At 30.8% G+C, this 24,075-nt stretch overlaps 2 protein-coding genes across 2 annotated transcripts; one reads left to right on the forward strand and one right to left on the reverse strand.

The window, feature by feature from the left end:
- Positions 1-1,734: 1,734 nt before the first annotated feature.
- LOC137812680 (uncharacterized) lies at positions 1,735-6,771 on the forward strand. Its single transcript, XM_068614832.1, has 7 exons — positions 1,735-2,124; positions 2,940-3,278; positions 3,363-3,518; positions 4,531-4,865; positions 5,226-5,736; positions 5,867-5,899; positions 6,038-6,771. The coding sequence occupies exons 1-7, from the start codon at positions 2,037-2,039 to the stop codon at positions 6,556-6,558; spliced, it is 1,983 nt and encodes a 660-aa protein (XP_068470933.1). The 5' UTR covers positions 1,735-2,036; the 3' UTR covers positions 6,559-6,771.
- Positions 6,772-7,500: 729 nt separating this feature from the next.
- Positions 7,501-9,241, reverse strand: LOC137812681 (protein LURP-one-related 17-like). The gene is made up of 2 exons (XM_068614833.1): positions 8,452-9,241; positions 7,501-8,003 (listed from the first exon to the last, which is right to left on the reverse strand). Exons 1-2 carry the CDS (start codon positions 8,737-8,739, stop codon positions 7,605-7,607), a joined length of 687 nt encoding a protein of 228 aa, XP_068470934.1. The 5' UTR covers positions 8,740-9,241; the 3' UTR covers positions 7,501-7,604.
- Positions 9,242-24,075: the final 14,834 nt, after the last annotated feature.

Genomic DNA, 24,075 nt, shown 5'->3' on the forward strand with positions numbered 1-24,075 from the left:
TTTGTTTACCACGATGAAGTCATGTTTCTCTAAAATCCCCTATTTAAAAAATTTGATTTTCAATACAATGAATCCACAACATAGGATTCTTCACCCAAGTACTAGTTTGAATCTATTACCTAGTGCTAAAGCACATTAATATTACTCGTGAAGGAATAAAGGAAATAAACCATAAAGCTTGGAAACAAAACTTATTAATAGAGTTAATTATTGATATACAAATTTTGAAAAAAAATAGTCTAAAAAATGAGTTATAAGTCGTGAAAACTTAAAATGACTATGAACATTGAGTATGACTTGAGAAAATTTAAAATCTCAATAATCTTATGAAAAGAAAAATTATGTCAATATACGAGAAACAATTATTGAATAAAGCGATTCGAAAAGCAATTATAAAAACATTATGAATTGACGAAGGAATGTGCCACATGTAGATAATAGTTGAGCAATATGAACATGAAGTAGAAAGTTATGAAAGATATTATTTTATTATCAAAACGTTATTAACTACTAAATTGTTGTATTATAAATAAGAGATCACTGACATATGTCAGACAAAAATATATTTTAATATAAATTATATTTGTAATACACCATTGTTTTTAAAAAAATGAACAAAATTACTTATTTTCCTATATATTTCTCCAACATTCTCTCATTTATCTCATCTCTCACAAAATTACTTATTTTCCTTTAAGATTTTCTCTCCTTTCAAGGTAATTTTTATATTTTAGAATAATTATAACTATAAAATGTATAAATAAATTTAATTATTATTTTTTATTAGAAAAAATTAAACACAGAAGATTATATCAACTGACCCATGATTCCCTTAGCATATAATTTAATAACCATACATTTAGTCAACTTTAAGAATTTAACAGGTAATTAACCTGATTGAAAATCCCTTACATACAATTTATTTTATTTTGTTAGAGAAAATATTCGAGTTTAATTAGCTAAGTAGTTTGACCAATGCATGATTTTGATATCGCCACGTATATCCCGTTCACACCCTGTCCGTTCGATGATTTGTCAATAAGGATTTTTCTATGTACAGATCCTGGTTTCACATATTCTGTAACAAGAATAAATTTTTAACATAATTATTAATAATAAACAAGTAATATAAAAATTACAAAGTTAAGTTGGAATGTTTTTTTATTGACCAATTTAGGTGCTGATTTATTTTACTTTGAATATTTTTGGTGCATTATTTTTAATACAACAAAAAAAATTAAAATAATAAAGGATAAATTAACTCTAATGCATTTCATTGTCATAACTCTTAACTTAACTCAAATTCACACTTATAATACCTTTTTTTCCACTTGATTTGTAGGGTAATTCTTTTAGTTCATATTTTAATGTACCTTTTCAGTTTTCTTTTTAGTATCATTTAATTACAAACAGAAGCATTTTTTTTTTTTGTAAAATAAGATTTTGATTATTTATTTTGAAATATAATCGTTGTATAATTATTACAACACTACATATGCTGCTAAAAAAATGACAACACTATATAACATGTAATTAACAAATAATAACCAAATATGTGTAGGAACAATTTTTTTTGAAATGATACATAGAATGAGATGTTTTTGAGTAAGATAAAGACTAAAGAAAGATAAAGATTTTGTAATTATAAAAATAAATGAGCAATTAAAATTTATTTATATCTTTAATAAATGCCTGTTACACTTATAAACATGCACCAATGTGTATTATTGAGCTGAGGGACGAAGAAAATGGATAATGCCACGTCAAGGAGGTTAAAAAACAGCCTCAAAGAAGATAAAAGGGCGTGTTATAAAAATATTGTGGAATTGCCCTCATCGGAATATTCCCCACCGACGAAACGCTTCAGACCATTTCCCGAAAACTATATATAGCGATCTTTGAGTCCCAAAATTTGCCCTAGAATTTCTGCAACAGCCGCAACATGCTCCTTCGTACCAAACACTCACTTTCTCTCTCCTCACTCCCCACTCGCCAAGGCCTTCACCAGATTCGCGAAGGGGTTTAGGGTTCCGTCGATGGACGCCGTGGAATTGCCGTTACCACTTGACTTGGCACCCGTACCTAAATTGATGGGATCCGAGGGTTTCTCGCTAGTTCAAAACGGTTGCTCTCTCATTATCCTTTCCATAATCTTTTCCCATTTCTTTTGTTTTCTTTTCTTCTCTATGTTACTATTTTGTACCCTTATTGTTGTTTTTTTTTGTTATTGCTGTATGTGTATGTGTTGTCGGCGTTGGGGATTTTGTGAGTTGATCTGTGATATTATGGTGTTTGTTTGCTGGTGGTTTTGACTATTATGCAATAATGCAAATTTGAAAGCTGGAAAAATGTAATTTAGATCACTTATGCGTTTTTGTGCTGTTTTTGACCTGAATATTGATAAATTTCATATCATTACGGCTGGAAATAAACCTAGGGACAAGCGCTGTGCTCTGACTATGGCTGCGGCAGTGTAACTCTTACACTTGTCAGTAATATTCCATAAATAAGGGAAGGTTGAACTTGATGATGGGATGTCTTGGTATTTTTCTTTTGTTCATTTGTTGGAGTGTGGATTTGACGGTGCCATATATATATATATGTGTGTGTTAGTTAAGTGTAAGAAGTTGGGAGAAAATGTCTAGTGGGGGAGAATCTGGAGATGCTCACTTTCTTTGCTTAATGCTTGGATTTGAGTCACCCCCAAATATGGTGTCAGATTAAACCAATGTGGCTTTTTCACACTTTGCAGTTGCTTAACTTCCTGTCATTACTATCTGACGCTATCTGATATCTGCATTGTGAACACATGTGGTATTGGTGAAGTTGTTCCTCTTTAGGTTTTGCCAATTGATTTCTTTCCTATCCATAATCTCATCATCTTTTTGTTTTTGTTTTCATTATTACATGGTTTAATTGACTCACTGTTATTGTGCCAGATGTTGCTAGTATAAAAACAGCAGCTGAGTTTGCCTCCTGCAACAAATTTGCAGAAACTCAACTTTCTAAGAATTCTAGTCAGCTGCCCCATCTCAAGGGTGAAGAGGCATCCAAAAATTCCCCTAGTGGTAACGGAAAAAGTTGTCCTGTGATTAGTTCCAGAGTGGAAGGTGTAACGTTACAAAGAAGAGCTGCAAAATCAAGCAGGAGTAATAGTTCATGTTCAAAGAGGCCCCGGATATCCCAACCGGAAGATTCTTCGAGCCCTATTGGAATTGAGGAGTCAAAGGATATTTCGGATAAACTTGGGTCAAATAATTCAAACTGTACTTCTCCAGGTATATTCCCCCCAAACAAGCTATCTGTGGCTTTCCTATCTATATCCCCTTACCTTTTTGTTCCTTGATTTTCTTTTGGTATAGAGAAAAGTCAATTACCAAAGCAAAAGAGCAATGCTAGCAAACGTGGTGATAAGAGGAATTTTAAAGTGCCTTCTGCAAAGGCTAAATTTGAATCATCCTCGATGAAGATGGGTGCATCAATGTTCAGTTCTACTAGTGGGGGGAACAACTTTTTTGGTATGTAATGTAATTACTAGGCCTATTGTTCTTCTTCTTCTTCGTAAATATCCTGTAATTTCCCTTTCTTCATGAACTTTTCCCCCATATATTTGTCTACTGTGCACCTTGGACATTGTGATCGAAGATTAATCTGTTTGTTATTTAAGTTATCTAACCATTCAGGTCATTCCATTTAACATTTGCCCGTCTGAAGTTGTCTACTTTAGTATGCTAGGTCATTCCATTTAACATTTGAGAAATCCCGTCTGAAGTTGTCTACTTTAGTATGCTAGGTCATTCCATTTAACATTTGAGAAATCCTGTCTGAAGTTGTCTACTTAACTATGATATATGTATTCTTTCATAAACCCAATTATAACACAACTGATGTTTTTTTACCACTGTGGTTATAATGATATTGAAGCCAGAAGCAGGTCAATTTTGATTATGTGCTTATCCAGCTTAAAGGCAGTCAAACATGTTATGTTGCTCATAACAGATATTCTTAAATCGCAGTCTTCTTACAATAATGCCCTTGATTTCTCAAGAATTGCACCTTTTTGCATTCTTCTTGAATCTTGAACACGATATCATTTTGGTTGGTTATACTCTCTGCCACTATGGAGGCAGTTTATTAATGTTCAATTCTTTTCAGTTGTAGAGGTTTAGAGTATTATTTATTCTTTTTTAATTATGATTTTTGATATTTATTTCTGAGCCATATCTTTATGCGAACATATGAAATTTTTTGCTTCCATAAATGTGATTTTGCATCAGTTTGCTATATGTCTGATAATTAGTATCTAACCCACATGTAACGATATCAGCAAATTATATATGGTCTAACACTGTTCATCTAAAATTTCAAGCAACTAATATAAGCTGTTTAATTAATACTTAACGAGTTTAATAAAGCCTAGCTTCTTTACCAGAATAATTTGTTTGGGTTCTTTTATGCTTTAAAGCTGTGATTACTGTGTGAAACTTAAAACAAATTTCAATGGATTTTTCTTTTGGAAATTGTTGCCAGGGCTGTATGGTCTGAAACATGATTTTCATGATGTCACAAAGTTTATGAATGAACCACTGTTAGATGAGCTCCTTAGGGGCACTTTTGACTGCCCCATTTTAAGCAAAGATAAAGGGAAGAAAACATCAAATACGAGTGTAAGTTTTTTGAATTCGGTTAGAAAGGCGTGCTCTATCCTTCAGCTCCCGAAATCTGTCCAGTCCCAAAATATGTCTGAGGTGGATTACTCCTCCAACATGAAAGTGTCCACTTGCCAATTGAGTTCAGTTTGTGCAGCAGAAAGTGTTGGTAATGGGGATAAAGAGCAGTCATTAGATATGTCCTCATGTCAGAAGGTTAGTATTATTTTTTTTGAGTATCCATTCATTTTTGGCTTTAAAGAACTAACGGACCCTGTGCCAAATGCTCATGACAATGCAAAAGTACGTGGGAGGGTCATTGTACACAGTCTTATTCCTGTATACGCAAAGAGACTGTTGTGCCAGGGCTCATTTTTGGCTTTGATAAAATAAAATTTTAATTTGAATGAGTTGTGTTATGTATAAAGGCTACCTCTTCATATTTGGCTTCTCCAGTCACTAAAGCATGTTGCTTTTGCTTGGTCATGCATGCCTATTCTAATTTACTTTTCCATTGATAATAAAACTATATATAATATTAATATCATTTTGAACTCACTAGCTCTTGACATCCAGGATCATTGTAGTGAAAATGAAAGTTCAACTAGTCCGCTTGACTTCCCATTACACCAACCTAAGGATGTTTTGGAACGACTTGCAGTCCATCCATTCCAGGAATTGGAGTCTTTGCTGCATGATGTGTCCAAGCCTGCTGCTACGACAAAGAATAGTAATAATGACCAACGTTCAGGCAAGCAGGTGTCTCGTCGGCCTAGCCTTCCTGCCTTTCCATGGTCACATGCTTTTGGTGGTCATTCTAGAACTAATTCTGATGCAGTTAAGTCATCAACGAGTAGAAGCATGTGCCAAGGTAAATGGTCGAGGATAGGTGTCATTGCTGGCCCTACAAATACTGATCGTAGTTCCTTCACAAACCTTGATTCATTCAGTTATGATCAGAGCCTTGTTCCTTCGTCTGGTAGTTCAGAAAAAAAGAATTTCTCATCTTTATTTGCTAACCTTCCTTTCCATCAGTTGGATTCTTCATCTTCTGTTTCTTGTTCAGAAAACTCTCAGGCTAAAGCAGGTAAAAGATTTTCTTAGGCTACCTGAATAAGTTACTGTTTATCTCTAGTTTCTTTCTATCTTCTGATTCCTCTCTTCTCCCCTTCCCTCTCTCTCTGAATAATCTAACTGATTGATGTCTGAAAATACAGAATTTGGAGGCCAAGTGGATACTAAAGAAAATGGTACGTTGTTATTTAGAATAACACATTTTTTGCATGAGTACACTTGTTTAACTATTTTGTAAATATGTTTCCTATTAAACCTAAAAGTTTTACTGTAGTATGGCAAGATCTCCTGTTTAACATTTTTCTTTGTGACAGATGAGCGTTGTCCAAGAATATTATCTGCTGCACAAACTCTCTGTGAAATTGCAACTCACTCACCAAGGCAGAGCTCGGATGGAATTTTAAGATGGCAAAGGAAAACTTCACAAAAAGCCATGAAAGCTTGCCACTATAAATCAAATGGGAAACTTGAAGAGATGTCTTCCAGATCAATTTCAACGATTGGATCTGAAATGGTGGCCAGAAGTGTGGAGCAGATAATTCCCTCAAAGAAGCCAAGGTTTTCCATAGTTGAGAACAAGAACAGTAGCCACTACAATAATGATGCTAAGAAAGGACATTTTGTGTGGCCTATTTCGAAGTCAAGTAGATCATTACCTAGTAAACAAGTTAGAGACTCGTTGGTGGAAAACAAACGTACGAATGCCAGCATTTTGAAGCAACATTGTATGATGCCCCCACCCGCAAGGGATTTAAATAAGGTTCATGATGGTCAGCAGCAGGTTGGAAAATTAGTCGTGATGGATTGGAAAAGGGGAAGAGACAACACAGATTGATCAAACAATTATTGACTGTAGACACATCAGTAGCTGGCAGCTGTTGTGTGATTAGCAAGTGTTAGGTTAGTAAAAGGCTACTTTGTACATATTGTTATGTTCTGGCTGCAAGCCTGCGATGCATTTGTTGCTAGTGTTGATGTTCAGAGGCAAACAGGATTCAAATGTTGTAACATTAAAACAGGTGTATAAAACAGCAGAATTCTTTGCTTACCGCAGTGTAGGATATGCATTAGTGAGATTAAGTTCTCTCGTTTCTTTCTTGGTGTGTATCTTTCATGTATTGCATGCAACTATCATTCTGTACCATGCTTCGTATACTGGTTTTCTTCTGGGGTAATTGCCAAATTTGTAATGCTAGGTTCGCAGTTTCGGATCCACATCCTTCTGGCCTCTCCTTTGACACTTCTCTCTCTCTCTGCAATCTCAAGCATCCATTATATTCTCTTTTCCAATTTCTGTGTAATAACAAGTTTAAAGGTTTAGATGTTGCTTGCATGATGGCCGCAGGAGGGAAGGGAGTCGGATACAACAGTGTCCGTTTGCAAATAGCCTTGTTTTTAAAATATGGTCAAATGAGTTCCTAACTCATTTGTTACGTGCTCCTGGATGATGCTTGTGCTCTTCACACGTTGTTTATTTATTGAATAAAATAAGTTTTCTTTCTATTTAACTTTTAAGGCATTTATTTATAGCGAGGACGAAGTCTGGAGATTTGAACTGTTTGCATACTCAGTCTCTTGTGAAGCATAAGAAGCGAATTCCCATTCCTAAGATATAATTTGACAGGTTAAGCCATATTTGATTCCACGATGTGAATGTACGTGACAGCGGTTTTCCACCTCAAACGAAATAAAACGTGAACGCTACTCTGTCTAGCTTTTTGCTTGACGTGCGTTCATTGTTCCTAGAAACGAAATCAAACAAACACACTATAAATAGTTGACTACTTCAATTGTTTTTTCATTTTTCAAATATCTCTTCTAATTTACAGTTCCTTTGGAGTAAAATGGTAATCAGACATAGAAACAAGAAATATGAGAGTATTAGGAAAACATTTGATCCAGTAGTAAAACGAGTGCCATGGCAAAGCTAGGATCAAAGCCAGGGTGAACAACCAATTGAAAAATCTCGATCCCGAAAGAGACGTCTTTGCTATTGGCCTCCTTTCTCTTGATTTCAGCCACGACCTTTCTGTACTCATCAAACACTTTACATGTCCTATGTGCATAAGAACCTTCAACTGTAAACGCTGCATGTCGTTTATCTGAGTCCGATGCTACGCGATACACGAAGGCCTGAACCTTGGGTTTGCCGTCTAAAAGATTCACACGCTTCCTTACACAACAAACTGCACTGTTTTTCGATTTACACCACTTACTCCTCGGACTCTGCGTCCCCGTTTCCCCTTCATACACAAACCAGCTATCCACCAATCCCAGCTTCTGCAATCAAATAAAATCAACATCTCATCTACAATACCATTTTAAAGTGTTCAATTCTTAATGGCATCAACTATCAACCAATCAGCATGTCATCAAACGTACCATTCAAAATCATAATTGATGTTTACACTTCTAATTAATCAGAAATCACTTTAAACAGGTCTGTGATTAGACGTGTGCAAAACAAATTTGTACTGATAGTACATTTTAACTAAATTCATTTACAAACCACAAAGAGCATTTTATATAATTAACCGACAAAGTACACCGTCCACATAGTAGTTAGTGCAAACAGTGCAATGATGGTCGTATCCCATTTCTTTATAAAGAGATTTTCCCAGTTACAAAATTGCCATTTTATCATTTCTTCATCAAGTCTTGTACAGAAAAATTGATCAACTTATGCATGAAAGCATAGAAAGAAAGATGAAGAGGATGACGTACATACCCTGGAGCGGTGCAGGGTGAGGACAGAGTTTCCTGAAGCGTCCATAAGAATGACTTCTTTGGGGTGCCCGATGTAATTGTCAACCCTATAAGCCAAGTTTCCATATGAATCAATCACCGTGAACCCTTTACAACTAATCACGAGGGATTTTTTCCAAACTGTTAGCGTTAAGGAGGTGCACAAGCTTCCATCCGTTAAAGGGTACTTGTTTCTCTCCCCATCATGCTCACCCTCTTGTTCCTCGTGCACTGCTCTTGACAGAAACTTCAACCTAGGAAACACCCTCATGATCTTGCTCCAACTCTTTCTACTTCTACTTCTATTTCCTTCAGTACGAGGTTAACACTGTCAGAAATTACTACTACTTAGTAAGCTAACAAAGATGGTTCGGCGGAATATACGTAAACTCTTAGGTGTTGTATTATTTATATAGCTACAACAAGGTGTTCTACGTGTTGACACGACTTCGAATTTGTACACGTTTTGAAACAATAAAATAGGTGATGGAGTTGGTCTACAATTGTGCTTCTAGTGCAAAGCCAAGGGCGACAATACGGGCTAACTAGCACTCAGAACACAGCAACCTTTTGGAGGCTAGTGTGGGACGAGAATGTTGATGTGTCTTTATGAAAAGTTCCACGCTCTAGGACCCAATGCATTGTTTTCTCCACTTCTTTCATTTCTTTTTTCACTTTTATGGGTGCAATTTGAAATATTAAAGAGACCACTTGGTAAACACCTCACTTGCATTCACACCAGCACTTTGGCAAATTCCAAATTCTACAGGAATGTGAAAAAAAGGAGATAAATTCGAAATTTGAATCTTGGAAAATAAAGGTATAGATCGGTTTGACTGATACGTGCAGGAACAGGATAAGTGTGTAAAACAAATTTGATCTTATCATTCATGTAGAGAGACGTGTAATGAAATGAAAAATCAGTTCCAGGGGTCAATTATAGAAGTTTTAGTATAATATATGAACATTTTAGTCCACTAAAAAAATAAGCAACACCACCATACGATGCTCTTTCTTACATCATGCGAACTTGGTCCCCATATGATATTTTTTGGTCCTGAATGATAATCAACACTATACTTTGTCCACTCAACAATAATGTTTTTTCTTTAAATATAAAAAAATGTTGTATTCTATGAATGATTTTAGCTATCCACCGTCCTTTTGCGTACCCTGAATTATACACACACATATTTTTATTTTATTTTTTTGGATAAGAAGAGATATTTGGAAGAAACTGTTGATGATGAAATCATTGGCGAGGGGTGTTGGAGAATGGCGACACGTGTGCCGGCAAGGTTGCATCGTACACTCACAAATCTCATATCCTGTTTTCAATTTTTCAAAGGTTGAGTGCTTGAAAATTGTTTGTGTTTGTTGGCTACGTATGGGTTTGCGAAAGATACGGAAAAGGAAACTGGGAAGTGATTGAAGTTGTGGAGAGAGGATTCATCCCTACTGAGCTATAGAGTGATCAAAGAAAATTTGTAATTTTTCCAATAACTTTTTGACTAAATATTTTTGTGCCAATTCTCTCTTTTGTTTTTCATTATAGTAAGAGAACAAAGCAAAGGACATGCGCAATGGGTCTACCATTTGCAAAGTGCACGTGATATATTCTACCAATAATTAAAGCAGATGGAACATTGTTGCTTCTTCCTTCCTTGTTGCTGTAAATTAATAAAGACAGCAACGACGATGAAACTAAAGCTCCATTTTTTTAAGTTTTTTCTTTATTAGATAGTAATTACTTTTCAGAAAAGTCATGGTTTTTGCTACTTATAATTTTTTTAAAGTAATTTGGAATGGAAAAAAAAAAACAGAAACGCGATTACAATTTAAAATAAATATGAAGATAGGCATTAAAAATAATGAAGTGGAACAAATATTCTTTAAATTAATGAAAGATGTTGATGTGCCCTGTACCTAAGTTATAACGGACAATTATGTAGTACTTGTTTAAAATAACAACTCTTTTCCAAATTCTGAATCTCGCAAGAAAAGCTCCTACAAATACATAAGTTGGAATTAATTAAGATAGTTGATGAGGTGAGAGGTTAGAAAACTTTATGTATTTCGTCTGTTTCAGATTTATAAGCAAATCTATTACCTTCTAAAGTAGCAGAATGGTGAATCACACAAAGATTGTTGTTATTTTTTCCTTTTCTTTTCTTACTTTCTTTATCTTTCTTCTTGCTTGTTTATTCTCTGTTTCTGGTAAATGATTTTATAAAAAGCTGATACGATAATGACAAATCAATTCCAACGGTCCCTTGTTGGTAAGTTCTTAAGATAAAATATCTTTTTACTTTGCAGCTATTGTAAGTTCTTAAGATATATATATATTGTTTTATTATCACTATTTTTCATATGAGGAGAATGAGTAAACAGAATTGATGTTCCCAGTAAATTATTGCAGTCTTTGGGGGGATTTTTTCCAAAGAAATTAAAAAAGAAAGTGAAGTCATGCATTTGAAATTTGGAAGTGACAGACGTAACTATTCTACTGCATGCAAATATTACTAATGTAGTGTAACAGCACTCAAAGAAAGATATATAGGAAAATGTTACATCTTAATCTTATCATGTTCTTAAAATCATGGAAACTAAGAAAGCCATGTTCAAAATACTATGTGGCTCTGTCGGCAAATTTAACCCATGTGTGTGAATATCATATAGCTAGATCCAGAATTTAGAAGGAATATGGTGGATTTCATCTCAACCTCTTCTTATGCCAAACTATAATTTAAAGGATTTTAGTGAATTTTGTGTGTGTTTATAATCTAATTATTAATAAAATATTGTTAATATATAATTGCTTCAAACATATTTAGTGTGATCAAAGTGTACTCCTAATTAGTGTGTGAATACTTTTTTTTTTCTTTATTAGTTTGTGTTTTCTTCTTTCTGTATCGAATGTTATGAGTGACTTAATTCTATGATAAAGACTAATTATTTGAAATCTCTTAATTTATACAAATTTGGTACTAGATTTGTCAAATATTAACATTAATAGACAAATATATTAACATTAATAGACATTTTTGTGTATATACAAGATCGGAGTTTATCTATAATGCTAAAGTCTCCTAACTTTAGACGTAACTCAATGAGTCCTAACCTTAAACGTAATTTAATAAACTAAAAATCAAGTTTACTAGACAATGCTACAATAATATTTGGAACAGTAAACATGTCCCAACATCAATAAGCCTAGTCTAAGAGCCTATGATGGTAGAATGATAAAATAAACAATGTTGTAGATGATGATACAATCTTAAGAAAAATGTGAAATAAGGAGAAACAAAAGAATGAATTAAACACAAAAATTGGTAAATATCATAAGTAATAATGTGGTATGATAAAAAGAAGAAAGAAAAACAAATTATACATTATGAGAATAAATATGTTTACTTATTCAGACAATAATGAAAGAGAGAAAAATATAGGTGTCCTATTTATATAATATGAAAAGAAAAGAAAAAGAAAGAAATGAAATAATTTAATGATTGAATAATACCGTAAACCAATTTGACATTATCAACGAACTATTTACTTTTTTGTATTAATCAAATTTATGAATTGTCATCAAAAATTATTTTCGTCACCATTACATGATACGTAGTGTTTAAAGTAAAAAAAGAAATTGTTATTAGAAACCATGTTATGCACTTAAAATAGAAATCATGTTAAATAGTCTTCTCATTCAATAATAATAATATTATAATAAATAAATAAATCTTCAATATACATTAACTCAGGAATCATGCTTCGAAATTACATAAAAGTCTTATTTAAAAAATAAATATTTTAAAGCATCTCCGTATTCTCCGGAAATCAATTTTTAATCCAGATATTAAAGCACTAAAAAATTGTTTTTAAAATGATTATTTAAAAAAAAAGTTGAAACCCTATAATCGGAAGGGAAATTTCATAATTTAATTTATATAACATTCAAACACATTTGATTTAAATTAATCTCATTTTAAATTATCTATTTTTAAATTTCTTTTACATTAAGTATTTCAATTATTATTAAATGTAAAAAGTTATTATTATTTTTTTAGTCAATAATGGATGATATTATTTCGTGGTGAAATTGAAGCAATTGAGTAGAATTTAATGAAAAGACCTAAACTTTTTCTGTGATGCATTAGGGTACAGTTTATGGCTATAAGCAACTATTCCTCCACATGCATGTGATAAACCTCATATATAAGTGTCTGCATCATCATAATCTTTATGCTTATTTCTTCAAACACGTTTCTACTTACAGTTTCTGCATTAGCCTGCATTGCCACAGTGTTTTGTTCTCCCCAAATGGATGGATAACTTCTTCACTGTTTCAGTGTTTTCACTCTTCTATTATCCAACTTAATGCTTTACACATTTTCAACCATAATATCATAAGAGACACATTCTAGTCAATCTATTCAATCATTCTTGAATTATTGATTTTAGTTTTGAAAAGTTCAGTTATTTAATAACACATATCCCTTCACAATAACATCTACAAAACTTGAAGATTCCTTTTTGTTTGGTTTAGGCCATATTCCAAAAGCTTGTGACCTATTCACAATCATCAAAGGCCATCTTAATCACATTTTATTTTATCTTACAAAGTTTGGATGAGAAATGAAGTGGAATTTATGTGAGTTCCACTAAGAAAAAAAATTAGCAAGTGGGTTTCAATAACTTTCTAAAACCTGCAATTTGTTTCTGGAGGAAATCTCCACACTTTTTCTTTCCTATATAAGACTATGGATGGCTATGCAAACTAGCTAATTAGGTTTAAATGTTACCAACCGAACACATAGATTCCTCGTAAAACAACAAGGTAAATTCCAAACTCAAAATAGTGGTCAATTCTAAACTGGTTATGTGTTTTATACGTATGAACTACTTTTGTATATTATTGTGTATATTCCATTTTTGACATTTCATCTGTGCTTAAAGTTTGTCACTGTGATTCGGTAAAAGATGAAAAAAAAAAATACTGGAACTTTATTTGGATGTCAAAATTTCAGAGATATATATTGAGTAACAGATGATCGATCATAGAATCTTTATAAACTATTTAGTATAAAAGAGATATAATTTAGGTTAAAAATTTATCAATTCTTTTCGTAGAGTAATATTTACATCTCCTTTTCATTTTTACACAACATTGAAGTAAAAAAAAAGTAAATTGCTAAATAAAAACCAAGGGAATAAGTGTAAAAGAAGCTAAATATTTGAAGTAATAAAATGAACCCTTATATTAGAGGCAGATTCAGTGCCAGTAGGAAGGAGAGTAGAAGTCTGCACATGGTTAAAGTGGGATACTATAACAAAGCCACGTGGAAAACTCATTTGGGAAAATATGAGGGTGTCATTTTAAATTAAAGATACAATATAGGAGTGCAAATAGCAAGAGTTATTCCTTTTATTTTTGTATAAAGTGTTTCTCTTTTAACTGGCTGATTTACAAACAATACTTCTTGGGCTTCTTCTTCCTGCACCTCCATACCTTTTTGTGCCACCCTATATGTTTTTTATATTCCAAAAATACCATTTTTTTAATATTCCATATTACATAATCCGAAAGTCTTTTTCTAGATCCAGAATTAGCTTCTGGATTATAATCCAGAAGCTATTTGTGATTAGCTTCCGGATTACATAATCTGAAAGTTTTTTCTATACATAAGATTAACTTTCGGATTATGTAATCTGGAAGTCTTTTTTTCATATGTGTGATTAGCTTTCGGATTACATAATCCATAATTCTTTTCTAAATATGAGATTGACTTCTGGATTATGTAATCCGCAATATATCCAAATTACATAATCTATAGGCTTATTTCAAATGCATAAAAGAGTTCTGGATTTTATAAATCTCAAGAACACTTCCGGATCCAAAAACAGCTTTCGGATTTTGTATGGAGGTGGCACAAAAAAGGAGAAAACGGTATTTTTACATTTAGTATGGGGGTGGCAGAAGAAGGTATGGAGGTGTAGGAAGAAAGAGTTATGCGTTGATTGCTCAATTTCTCCCCTGAGTGGGAGGCATATCTAGAAAATGGAAATCATGAATAATTCCACTAGGAAATCAAAATACCCAATTTAGGCCCATCAAGCCATAGAGAGTGCCATTGTATTCTGCACCCCCTCTATATTCATGTTCCACTACATAAAAATTGAATTTTACTTTATAGAAATATGTATTTTGGATGGTATATTTTAAAATACAAAATGATGTATTTTAGATTGTGAATTTCAGAATATAAAATATATATGCCTGATTATGCATTCTAAAATACAAGTATTTTTTAATCCATAATGCATAATTCATATTTTATATTTTATACCTATTTTGTATTTTGGAATGCATAATTTACAATACAGTTATCTATTTAAATTTTTTGATTTTTATTTTTTAATTTGTGTAATACAAAATTAATTTTCTCTAATACAAAATATATTTTTTAACATAGAAATTAATTTTTAAATGATTTTTTTTAATATAAAATAATATTTATTATTAATACTAATAATCTCATAAATTAACAATAGGAATATTGTCATCAAATTAAGGATAATATTTTCATAAATTAAAATTTATATATAATATAATTTTAAATTTAAGAATGAAAAATCTAAATATGTATTTACACGATTTTTTTTAAAAAAAAATGGTACTAATAAAAACCGATTTATTTATCTTGATAGTTTTTTTTTTAGTTTTTTTTTTAATTTAAAAATATTAAAAATGAATTAGATTAGTATTTGTATTAGTAAGCATATTTGTATTAGTAAACAAAATTTAATTTGTTAAAAAATTAAAATTAGTTTTATCTTCATATAATTATTTTTAATTTATTAAAAAATATTTATTTTTGCTTCTTATTACATTAAAAAAATCCTATAAATATTGATTATATAAACTTTGTGAAGAGTAATATTTTATCTTAAGTTTAAATTTGTGTTTTTAGCTATGTTAAATATTTAAAAAGAACTTTTTATTGTCTTTAATGATCTTATTGATCTTAAACGCGGCAAGTACTTGTGATATATAAAAAAAATTGGTATATATTGAATTCGAATCAATTAAACCGATTCAGTTAATCGCATTATTTTCCAGCTTATTTACCTACCAATTGCATTGGTCGTAGGTCTAATAATAATAAAATTTAAAATTCATAACAAAATTAAATCAATTATGGAGAAACTTGAAAAATATAATAAAATATGCATAAATGAATGAAATAATAAAATCAAATGAAGCATACAAATCATAACATTTTTAACATCTTCCATCAATAAATAATAAATACTCAAATACTAAAAAGATCAAAATATACTGATTCTGTAACGAGTAATAGTCATTTAAATGTGACATTGGTTAAGGTCAACCAATGCTGGTATAAGAGTATATTCTTTAATGAACAGAAATAAAACAGAAGAGGCTTTGAAAGAGTAAAAAATAATAATATATATGTGTAAAGTTTGTTTTGATAATAAATTGAAGCTAACTACTTAAGCTGATTATTTTTTATAATTTTTAAGAATATGTAATTATTTATATATTTTACATTTTATGTTTTATTTTTCCGAGTACTGTTAGTTTCTGCTTCACTAGTACATGTGTTTTTGCGGTATAAGAACAGTAAATTTTGTTCTTCTTGGTGGTGTGTAAAGAAAAAGAGATTATAGGAAGTAAAAGGAGGGAGTGCTCTGAAAATTCAGACATTCAGATCCATAAATATTGGGCCTATTCAGACAAACCCATCATGGCACTTTCTCCCTGCATCTCCATGCTTTTTTCCTACACGAAAATTTATTTTTTATTTTTTTTTATCTTTTTTTTATTATTCTAAAATTTTGAATAATTTTGTATTCTAAATTTTAGAATTTAAAAGATATTTTTTTTTTCAAAAATACCTTAGAAATTCTTAAATTCAAATAGTAAAAGTTATATTTCAAATTTTAGTGTTCAAAATGGATTTTTTTGAATTTGAAAAATATTTTTTCAAACTTTAGAATTCAGAATTTACAATACAATTTTGTATAAATAGTAAGTATAGATTATACAATTTGAAATAGAAAAAAAAATTAACACTTTTCGTTACGAGATAGTTTTTGAATAAAATATTTATGGAGAAACAAAGCTACGGAGGTGGAGGATGAAATTGTCACTCATCATCTAGTTCACTTCTTAATCTATCAAGCCCTAAAGTTCATTTGGATAACTTTTTCAATGATGCAAAAAGTTTATTGTGGGTATTATTAAATTTAAATAAAATTTATAAATAAAATATAGATGCAATTAATGTTTTTATCATTAATAAAAAAATATTTTATTTAATTAGATCAAAATAAAGTAGAGATAATTAATCTATTGCTAAGCTGAGGATCAAAATCCTTTCCCTATTAATTCATTTTTAACATTTTTCTGTCCCTTCTAGGCAGGGAAAAAAATATTAGAAAAGTTCAATAATACTAACTAAGCGCAATATAAAGAAAGATGGAACAAGAGTTCAATGCACTTTTAAAGAAACTTGAAGAAAAAACAACGATAATGTTGTTTCTACTTCAGGATAATTTGGGAGCAGGACTGTTTCAAGTTTCAACTTGAGAGAAATAATTGTTCTTTAAAGTTGATCAAGTAGTTCACTAGTGGTATAAGTTGCAATTAGGTTTCTACAATTTTCTTTGCCTATAAGAGCATCGGATTAGGTAAATGCTGCAATATGCAATATTATGAGTAGGCTAATTCGGATGTAATCATAATTTACTTTGCTTATTTAACAACTCAATTTATTGAAGTTTTTTAAAAAATGTCATTTAAAAAAATGTCATTGTACAAAATAAATGGTCATAGTTAAAATATTATTAATAAACAAAAAGAAAGAATTGATGGTTTAAAAAATGGATGACTCATATGGTCTGCCCCGCATTGTCATTCTTATGTGTAAAAATGGTATTTGTATTAGTAAACATTTTAAAAAATTAATTTGTTAAAAATATTAAAATTAGTTTTAACTGGGTTAACAAAGTAACTGTGTTTTTTCATGAATTTTGTGCCTCATGAGTTTAAAGTAAAAAAAGTAACACTTTGAAAAAATAAAAGAAAATAGTTATTATTATATACAATTATTGTACAATATTGTACACAAGTATATGCAATTAATTTAATAAGGATACAATCTCATAATTAGTGGATCCTACCTTATAATTTGGAGGAAAGTGTTCGTACACTTCTATATATATTTCCTTTACGACGAAGGAGACATTACCAGCTACAGCAGAGGAAGAAGTCGCGGTTACCATGGAGGAAGAAGTCACCGTTCCAGTGGAGCAAAATGTAGTCGAGAAGAAATGGTGGAAAGAATCAAAAGACATAATTATAGGTTGGATGACAGCGAATGATAAATGGTTCTTTTTACTCTATTAAGAAAATAATAATTGTCAAATTATACATAATTATTATATACAATTATTGTACGATATTGTACACACGTATATGCAATTAATTTAATAAGGATACAATCTCATAATTAGTGGATCCTACCTTATAATTTGGAGGAAAGTGTTCGTACACTTCTATATATATTTTCTTTTTTTAATTTAAATCTTATGTCCGTTAAACTGTTGTGTCATGTTTACTCCACATGGTTGTGTTTTGCAGGCTACAATAACGTACACGACAGTATGCATGTCCTACTTCGGCGATGCTGGCTCACATGGTCTGCCCCGCATTGTCATTCTTATGTGTAAAAATAGTATTTGTATTAGTAAGAATATTTATATTAGTAAACATTTAAAAAAATAATTTGTTAAAAACATTAAAATTAGTTTTAGCTGGATTAACAAAGTTGTTGGAAAGTTGACTTTATTACTTTTTGTATAGCCTTCTGAAGTTTACCCACTTAGCCATCCTTTTGATTCTCAAAATCTGATTTCTGTGCAAAAGCTTCAACTTTGACACATTTGTGTAAACCATCCACTTTCCTCCCCCTTTCTTCTTATACCTGCTCTGCAGGTTTATGCTCCAACTTTGCCATATTTGTTTTAGAATCGTATCGGTTTTTGGAGACATCATGACAGAATGTGCGGGGAACCATTGGGCAGAAGAATTTGAAATTTTATATAAACCTATGTTAAAAGCATATAACCCTAGGTTTTTAAATCCTTCATCTTCTTCCTCTCTTCTCTCGACAAATCTTCATCCACACCAACAATGGAACCAGCTATAACCGAGGAGATATTACCAGCGGAGGAAGACTTCACGACGGAGGAGACATTACCAGCTACAGCAGAGGAAGAAGTCGCGGTTACCATGGAGGAAGAAGTCACCGTTCCAGTGGAGCAAAATGTAGTCGAGAAGAAATGGTGGAAAGAATCAAAAGACATAATTATAGGTTGGATGACAGCGAATGATAAATGGCTCTTTTTACTCTATTAAGAAAATAATAATTGTCAAATTATACATAATTATTATATACAATTATTGTACGATATTCTACACAAGTATATGTAATTAATTTAATAAGGATACAATCTCATAATCAGTGGATCCTACATTATAATTTGGAGGAAAGTGTTCGTACACTTCTATATATATTTCCTTTTTTTAATTTAAATCTTATGTCCGTTAAACTGTTATGTCATTTTTACGTTGTGTTTTGCAGGCTACAATAACGTACACGACAGTATGCATGTCCAGGAAGGACCTTGCATCACCTACTTCGGCGAGGCTGGCTCACATGGTCTGCCCCGCATTGTCAATGTGTAAAAATAGTATTTGTATTAGTAAGAATATTTATATTAGTAAACATTTAAAAAAATAATTTGTTAAAAACATTAAAATTAGTTTTAGCTGGGTTAACAAAGTTGTTGGAAAGTTGACTTTATTCCTTTTTGTATAGCCTTCTGAAGTTTACCCACTTAGCCACCCTTTTGATTCTCAAAATCTGATTTCTGTGCAAAAGCTTCAACTTTGACACATTTGTGTAAACCATCCACTTTCCTCCACCCTTTCTTCTTATACCTGCTCTGCAGGTTTATGCTTCAACTTTGCCATATTTGTGTTAGAATCGTATCGGTTTTTGGAGACATCATGACAGAATGTGCGGGGAACCATTGGGCAGAAGAATTTGAAATTTTATATAAACCTATGTTAAAAGCATATAACCCTAGGTTTTTCCAATCCTTCATCTTCTTCCTCTCTTCTCTCGGCAAATCTTCATCCACACCAACAATGGAACCAGCTATAACCGAGGAGATATTACCAGCGGAGGAAGACTTCACGACGGAGGAGACATTACCAGCTACAGCAGAGGAAGAAGTCGCAGTTACCATGGAAGAAGAAGTCACCGTTCCAGTGGAGCAAAATGTAGTCAAGAAATGGTGGAAAGAATCAAAAGACATAATTATAGGTTGGATGATAGCGAATGATAAATGGCTCTTTTTACTCTATTAAGAAAATAATAATTGTCAAATTATACATAATTATTATATACAATACGATATTGTACACAAGTATATGCAATTAATTTAATAAGGATACAATCTCATAATTAGTGGATCCTACCTTATAATTTGGAGGAAAGTGTTTGTACACTTCTATATATATTTCCTTTTTTTAATTTAAATCTTATGTCCATTAAACTGTTGTGTCATTTTTACTCCACATGGTTGTGTTTTGCAGGCTACAATAACGTACACGACTGTATGCATGTCCTACTTCGGCGATGCTGGCTCACATGGTCTGCCCCGCATTGTCATTCTTATGTGTAAAAATAGTATTTGTATTAGTAAGAATATTTATATTAGTAAACATTTAAAAAAATAATTTGTTAAAAACATTAAAATTAGTTTTAGCTAGATTAACAAAGTTGTTAGAAAGTTGACTTTATTCCTTTTTGTATAGCCTTATGAAGTTTACCCACTTAGCCACCCTTTTGATTCTCAAAATCTGATTTCTGTGCAAAAGCTTCAACTTTGACACATTTGTGTAAACCATCCACTTTCCTCCACCCTTTCTTCTTATACCTGCTCTGCAGGTTTATGCTTCAACTTTGCCATATTTGTGTTAGAATCGTATCGGTTTTTGGAGACATCATGACAGAATGTGCGGGGAACCATTGGGCAAAAGAATTTGAAATTTTATATAAACCTATGTTAAAAGCATATAACCCTAGGTTTTTCAATCCTTCATCTTCTTCCTCTCTTCTCTCGGCAAATCTTCATCCACACCAACAATTTTTACTCTATTAAGAAAATAATAATTGTCAAATTATACATAATTATTATATACAATACGATATTGTACACAAGTATATGCAATTAATTTAATAAGGATACAATCTCATAATTAGTGGATCTACTTCGGCGAGGCTGACTCACATGGTCTGCCCCACATTGTCATTCTTATGTGTAAAAATAGTATTTGTAGTAGTAAGAATATTTATATTAGTAAACATTTAAAAAAAATAATTTGTTAAAAACATTAAAATGTTTGCTACTCTTATAGCAACCATTAGCTTTCAAAATATTGTCAATCCACCAGGTGGTGTCCATCCACCAGGTGATATTAGAGCAGGTCAATCTGTTGTAGTCGAAAAATTGAGGGATGATTATATCTTGTTCCTTACATTAAACATTCTATGTTTAATTTCATCCCTATCTGTGCTACTCCTTCTTTGCATGATAGCATGTGCTTGATATTAATCACCCTCTCTTTAACCTACATTGTTGTTCTAGATATGGTCACACCTAATCATATTTGGGATTCAACCAAAACTGTATTTTTTAGAATCCTTTACGTTTGGATTGCACTGATAGGAGTAGTGATGTGTAGGTTTTTTTGCCGTGTAGTTGTTTGGGTTGTCCATATATTTATGAAACATTGACATAGTGTTTGTGTTGAGCCGGTTTTATGGGGTTGAGCCTATCCTAGCGAGTATTTGTTGGGCTTATCAGACCACCCGCTATCGGGCCGCTATCGGACCACCCAAAATATATAGTCTCACGCACGAGTTGGCAGTCTCGGCGTGAGGGGGTGTGTTGGAGATCCCACATCGACTAGAGATAAGGACCTTTCATTGTATATAAGTGAGTGCAAACCAGTAACTGTATTTTTTCATGAACTTTGTGCCTCATGAATTTAAAGTAAAAAAGTGAAATCACTGTGAATGTTTTTAAAGAGGATGGTGAAGAGTTTTTAGTGGATAAGATTTTGGACAAGACAGGATGAAGGGGACGGGTAATGTACGGTCCAAAAAGTTTTGGAAATACATATTGAGTGGTTGACAATAAACTAATTGTGAAGTACTTATGTCAATTAACTATGTTTGAATACATCTAATATATATAAAGAAAAAAATGTTAATAATGTCAATAAGGTCAATAAACCATCATGCTTTTCTCCTTGTTTATTGTGAAAATATAATCATATTTTATTTTGTACAATGACCATATTGATTGAACCATAAATCTTAATTATATATTTATTTTATATTTTCCGATAAAATTTTTGATTTGAAATTAGATTATAATGGATGAGGAATGTATTAACAATAGCATACCAATAATGTTTTTTTTTTTCAAATTAGACTAACCATCATTTGTTTCTCCCTGTTTATTGTGGAAATATGATCATATTTTATTTTGTATGATGAACATATTGGTTAAACTATTTAATTTCAATTTACCCGGTTGAAAACATGAAAACATGACCTTGTACTATCATTGCTTATCAAAATAAAATCTGATTAGAATAAGCATTGAATATTATTAAAATAGAAGAAAATTAATATTTTTGAATTGACTATGTTTATTGAAGAGTGTGATTGTTTGATGTTTGGATATGTTTTGAAAATGAATAATATTTTAAAGTCCATTTATTTCTATTATGTTTATTTGAATCCATCACACGCTTTTTAAGCTAACATCAAATCTATATTTATTTTAAAGTAACGGATTCTTTTTTCAAATTCATTTCCCTTATATTTTATTTATAATTTTGTTTTCTATTGCATTATTCACACCTTTTTTTTTCTATATTTATTTTTTTCATACTCATCTAAGATCCTACGAATGAGTATAAAAATATTACTTATTTTTTAAAATTTCCATTATTTTCTTTTTTACCTTTTATTTTACTGTATTGGACTAAAATTTTACACAATATTTTTCCCATATTCACATTTTAAATTCTATTTTATATGAATATTTACATATTATAGCCATGATTTTGCTTTACTTATACAGTCTAAGAGATGTTATTATAAATATGCAAATTAAGCCTTTGGTTATTTTAGTATATATATTTTTGTGAGATCATTCAAACTTGTATCTGAGAATAATTATGAAAACTAAAAAATTAATAAAACAAAACCGAAACTTATCTTAAATGAAATTATTTAAATACTCTAAGTCAAAGTTGTTCTCACCCTAGGTCAAAGTTATCACTACTTTCAAAACTTTAAATCTAAGGTTCAATTGAGACACACGCAAAAAAAACAATTGAATTCAGACATTGCCAAAATAATGAAAGAATTCATATAATAGCTCCCACTTAAAGATAAAATGTGTAGAGTATGATGTGATCATGAGAAAAATACATACCAACGCTTTTTTGAAACTTTCAACAAATAAACCGTTGTTACTATCACTGATATATTTCACTCAATCTTACAAAATAATTTTTTTTTTAAATTATTATATTTTATTTATATCATAAGTTGATTTTGTTTGTATTCGATATTAAATTTATCATTTCAGAAAAGCTGTTGATCCTTTTCTTTGAATTTTTAGTATATAAAAATACAAAAAAAATCTTAAAAAAATAAGATGTTTACAAATGCATTCATGAGCAAAATAATAAAGAAAGATTATAGGAACTCAAATGCTAAATTTACTTAAAGCCCAATCCAACTGTCGCGGAGCTTGATGAAATAATTGAAAGAGTGAAATTTCCAAAAATAAATCAATTTATTTATTAGCACTTCATAATTATATATAATTTCACTTGGTACTTTTTTAACTGTCGATTTTCTTTAAAACAACTCCATCATATGATAATTTTATATCAATATTTCCCCCTGTTATATAATACTAAGCTAAAATATGATATTCGTTTTTATTTTTCCCTCCAATTTCATATTTTATTATATATTTTCAAATAAGACAACAACTTATAAGTATTTATGTAGCAACATATTCAAATATTTTAAAATTATGTAAGCACTTATTAATATATATATATATATATTAAAAAGTAAATAATTTATTGAATTTAAATACTTATAATACAAGCTTTTATATGATAAGAATTCATCAAAAAAATATTAATTAAACTACTTTTCAAAAAAATATTATTTAATTAGTCCGACCATTATTACAGACTAAAATACGTTCCATTAAAACCGCTTATAAAATAATAAATTCTGCGAGGTAATATATATATATATATATATATATATATATATATATATATATATTGTCTAGAGCTAAAAATATCTAATTTATATTAATTAAAAATGTAAGTTAAATTTATTTAATTTAATAAACTTTATATGAAAAAGTTACCATCTTAAAACTACTCCTAATTTTATTTTATTTT

This window comes from Phaseolus vulgaris, chromosome 2 (genome assembly GCF_000499845.2).
Source record: "Phaseolus vulgaris cultivar G19833 chromosome 2, P. vulgaris v2.0, whole genome shotgun sequence".
Classification (NCBI taxonomy): Eukaryota; Viridiplantae; Streptophyta; class Magnoliopsida; order Fabales; family Fabaceae; genus Phaseolus; species Phaseolus vulgaris.

Coding starts and splice junctions, on each gene's coding strand:
- LOC137812680 (XM_068614832.1), top strand. CDS start 2,037: ATGGACGCCGTGGAATTGCCGTTACCACTTGACTTGGCACCCGTACCT. Junction 2,125..2,939: donor TTTCTCGCTAGTTCAAAACG/GTTGCTCTCTCA, acceptor TTATTGTGCCAG/ATGTTGCTAGTATAAAAACA. Junction 5,737..5,866: donor AAACTCTCAGGCTAAAGCAG/GTAAAAGATTTT, acceptor CTGAAAATACAG/AATTTGGAGGCCAAGTGGAT.
- LOC137812681 (XM_068614833.1), bottom strand. CDS start 8,739: ATGAGGGTGTTTCCTAGGTTGAAGTTTCTGTCAAGAGCAGTGCACGAG. Junction 8,004..8,451: donor TCACCCTGCACCGCTCCAGG/GTATGTACGTCA, acceptor ATTTGATTGCAG/AAGCTGGGATTGGTGGATAG.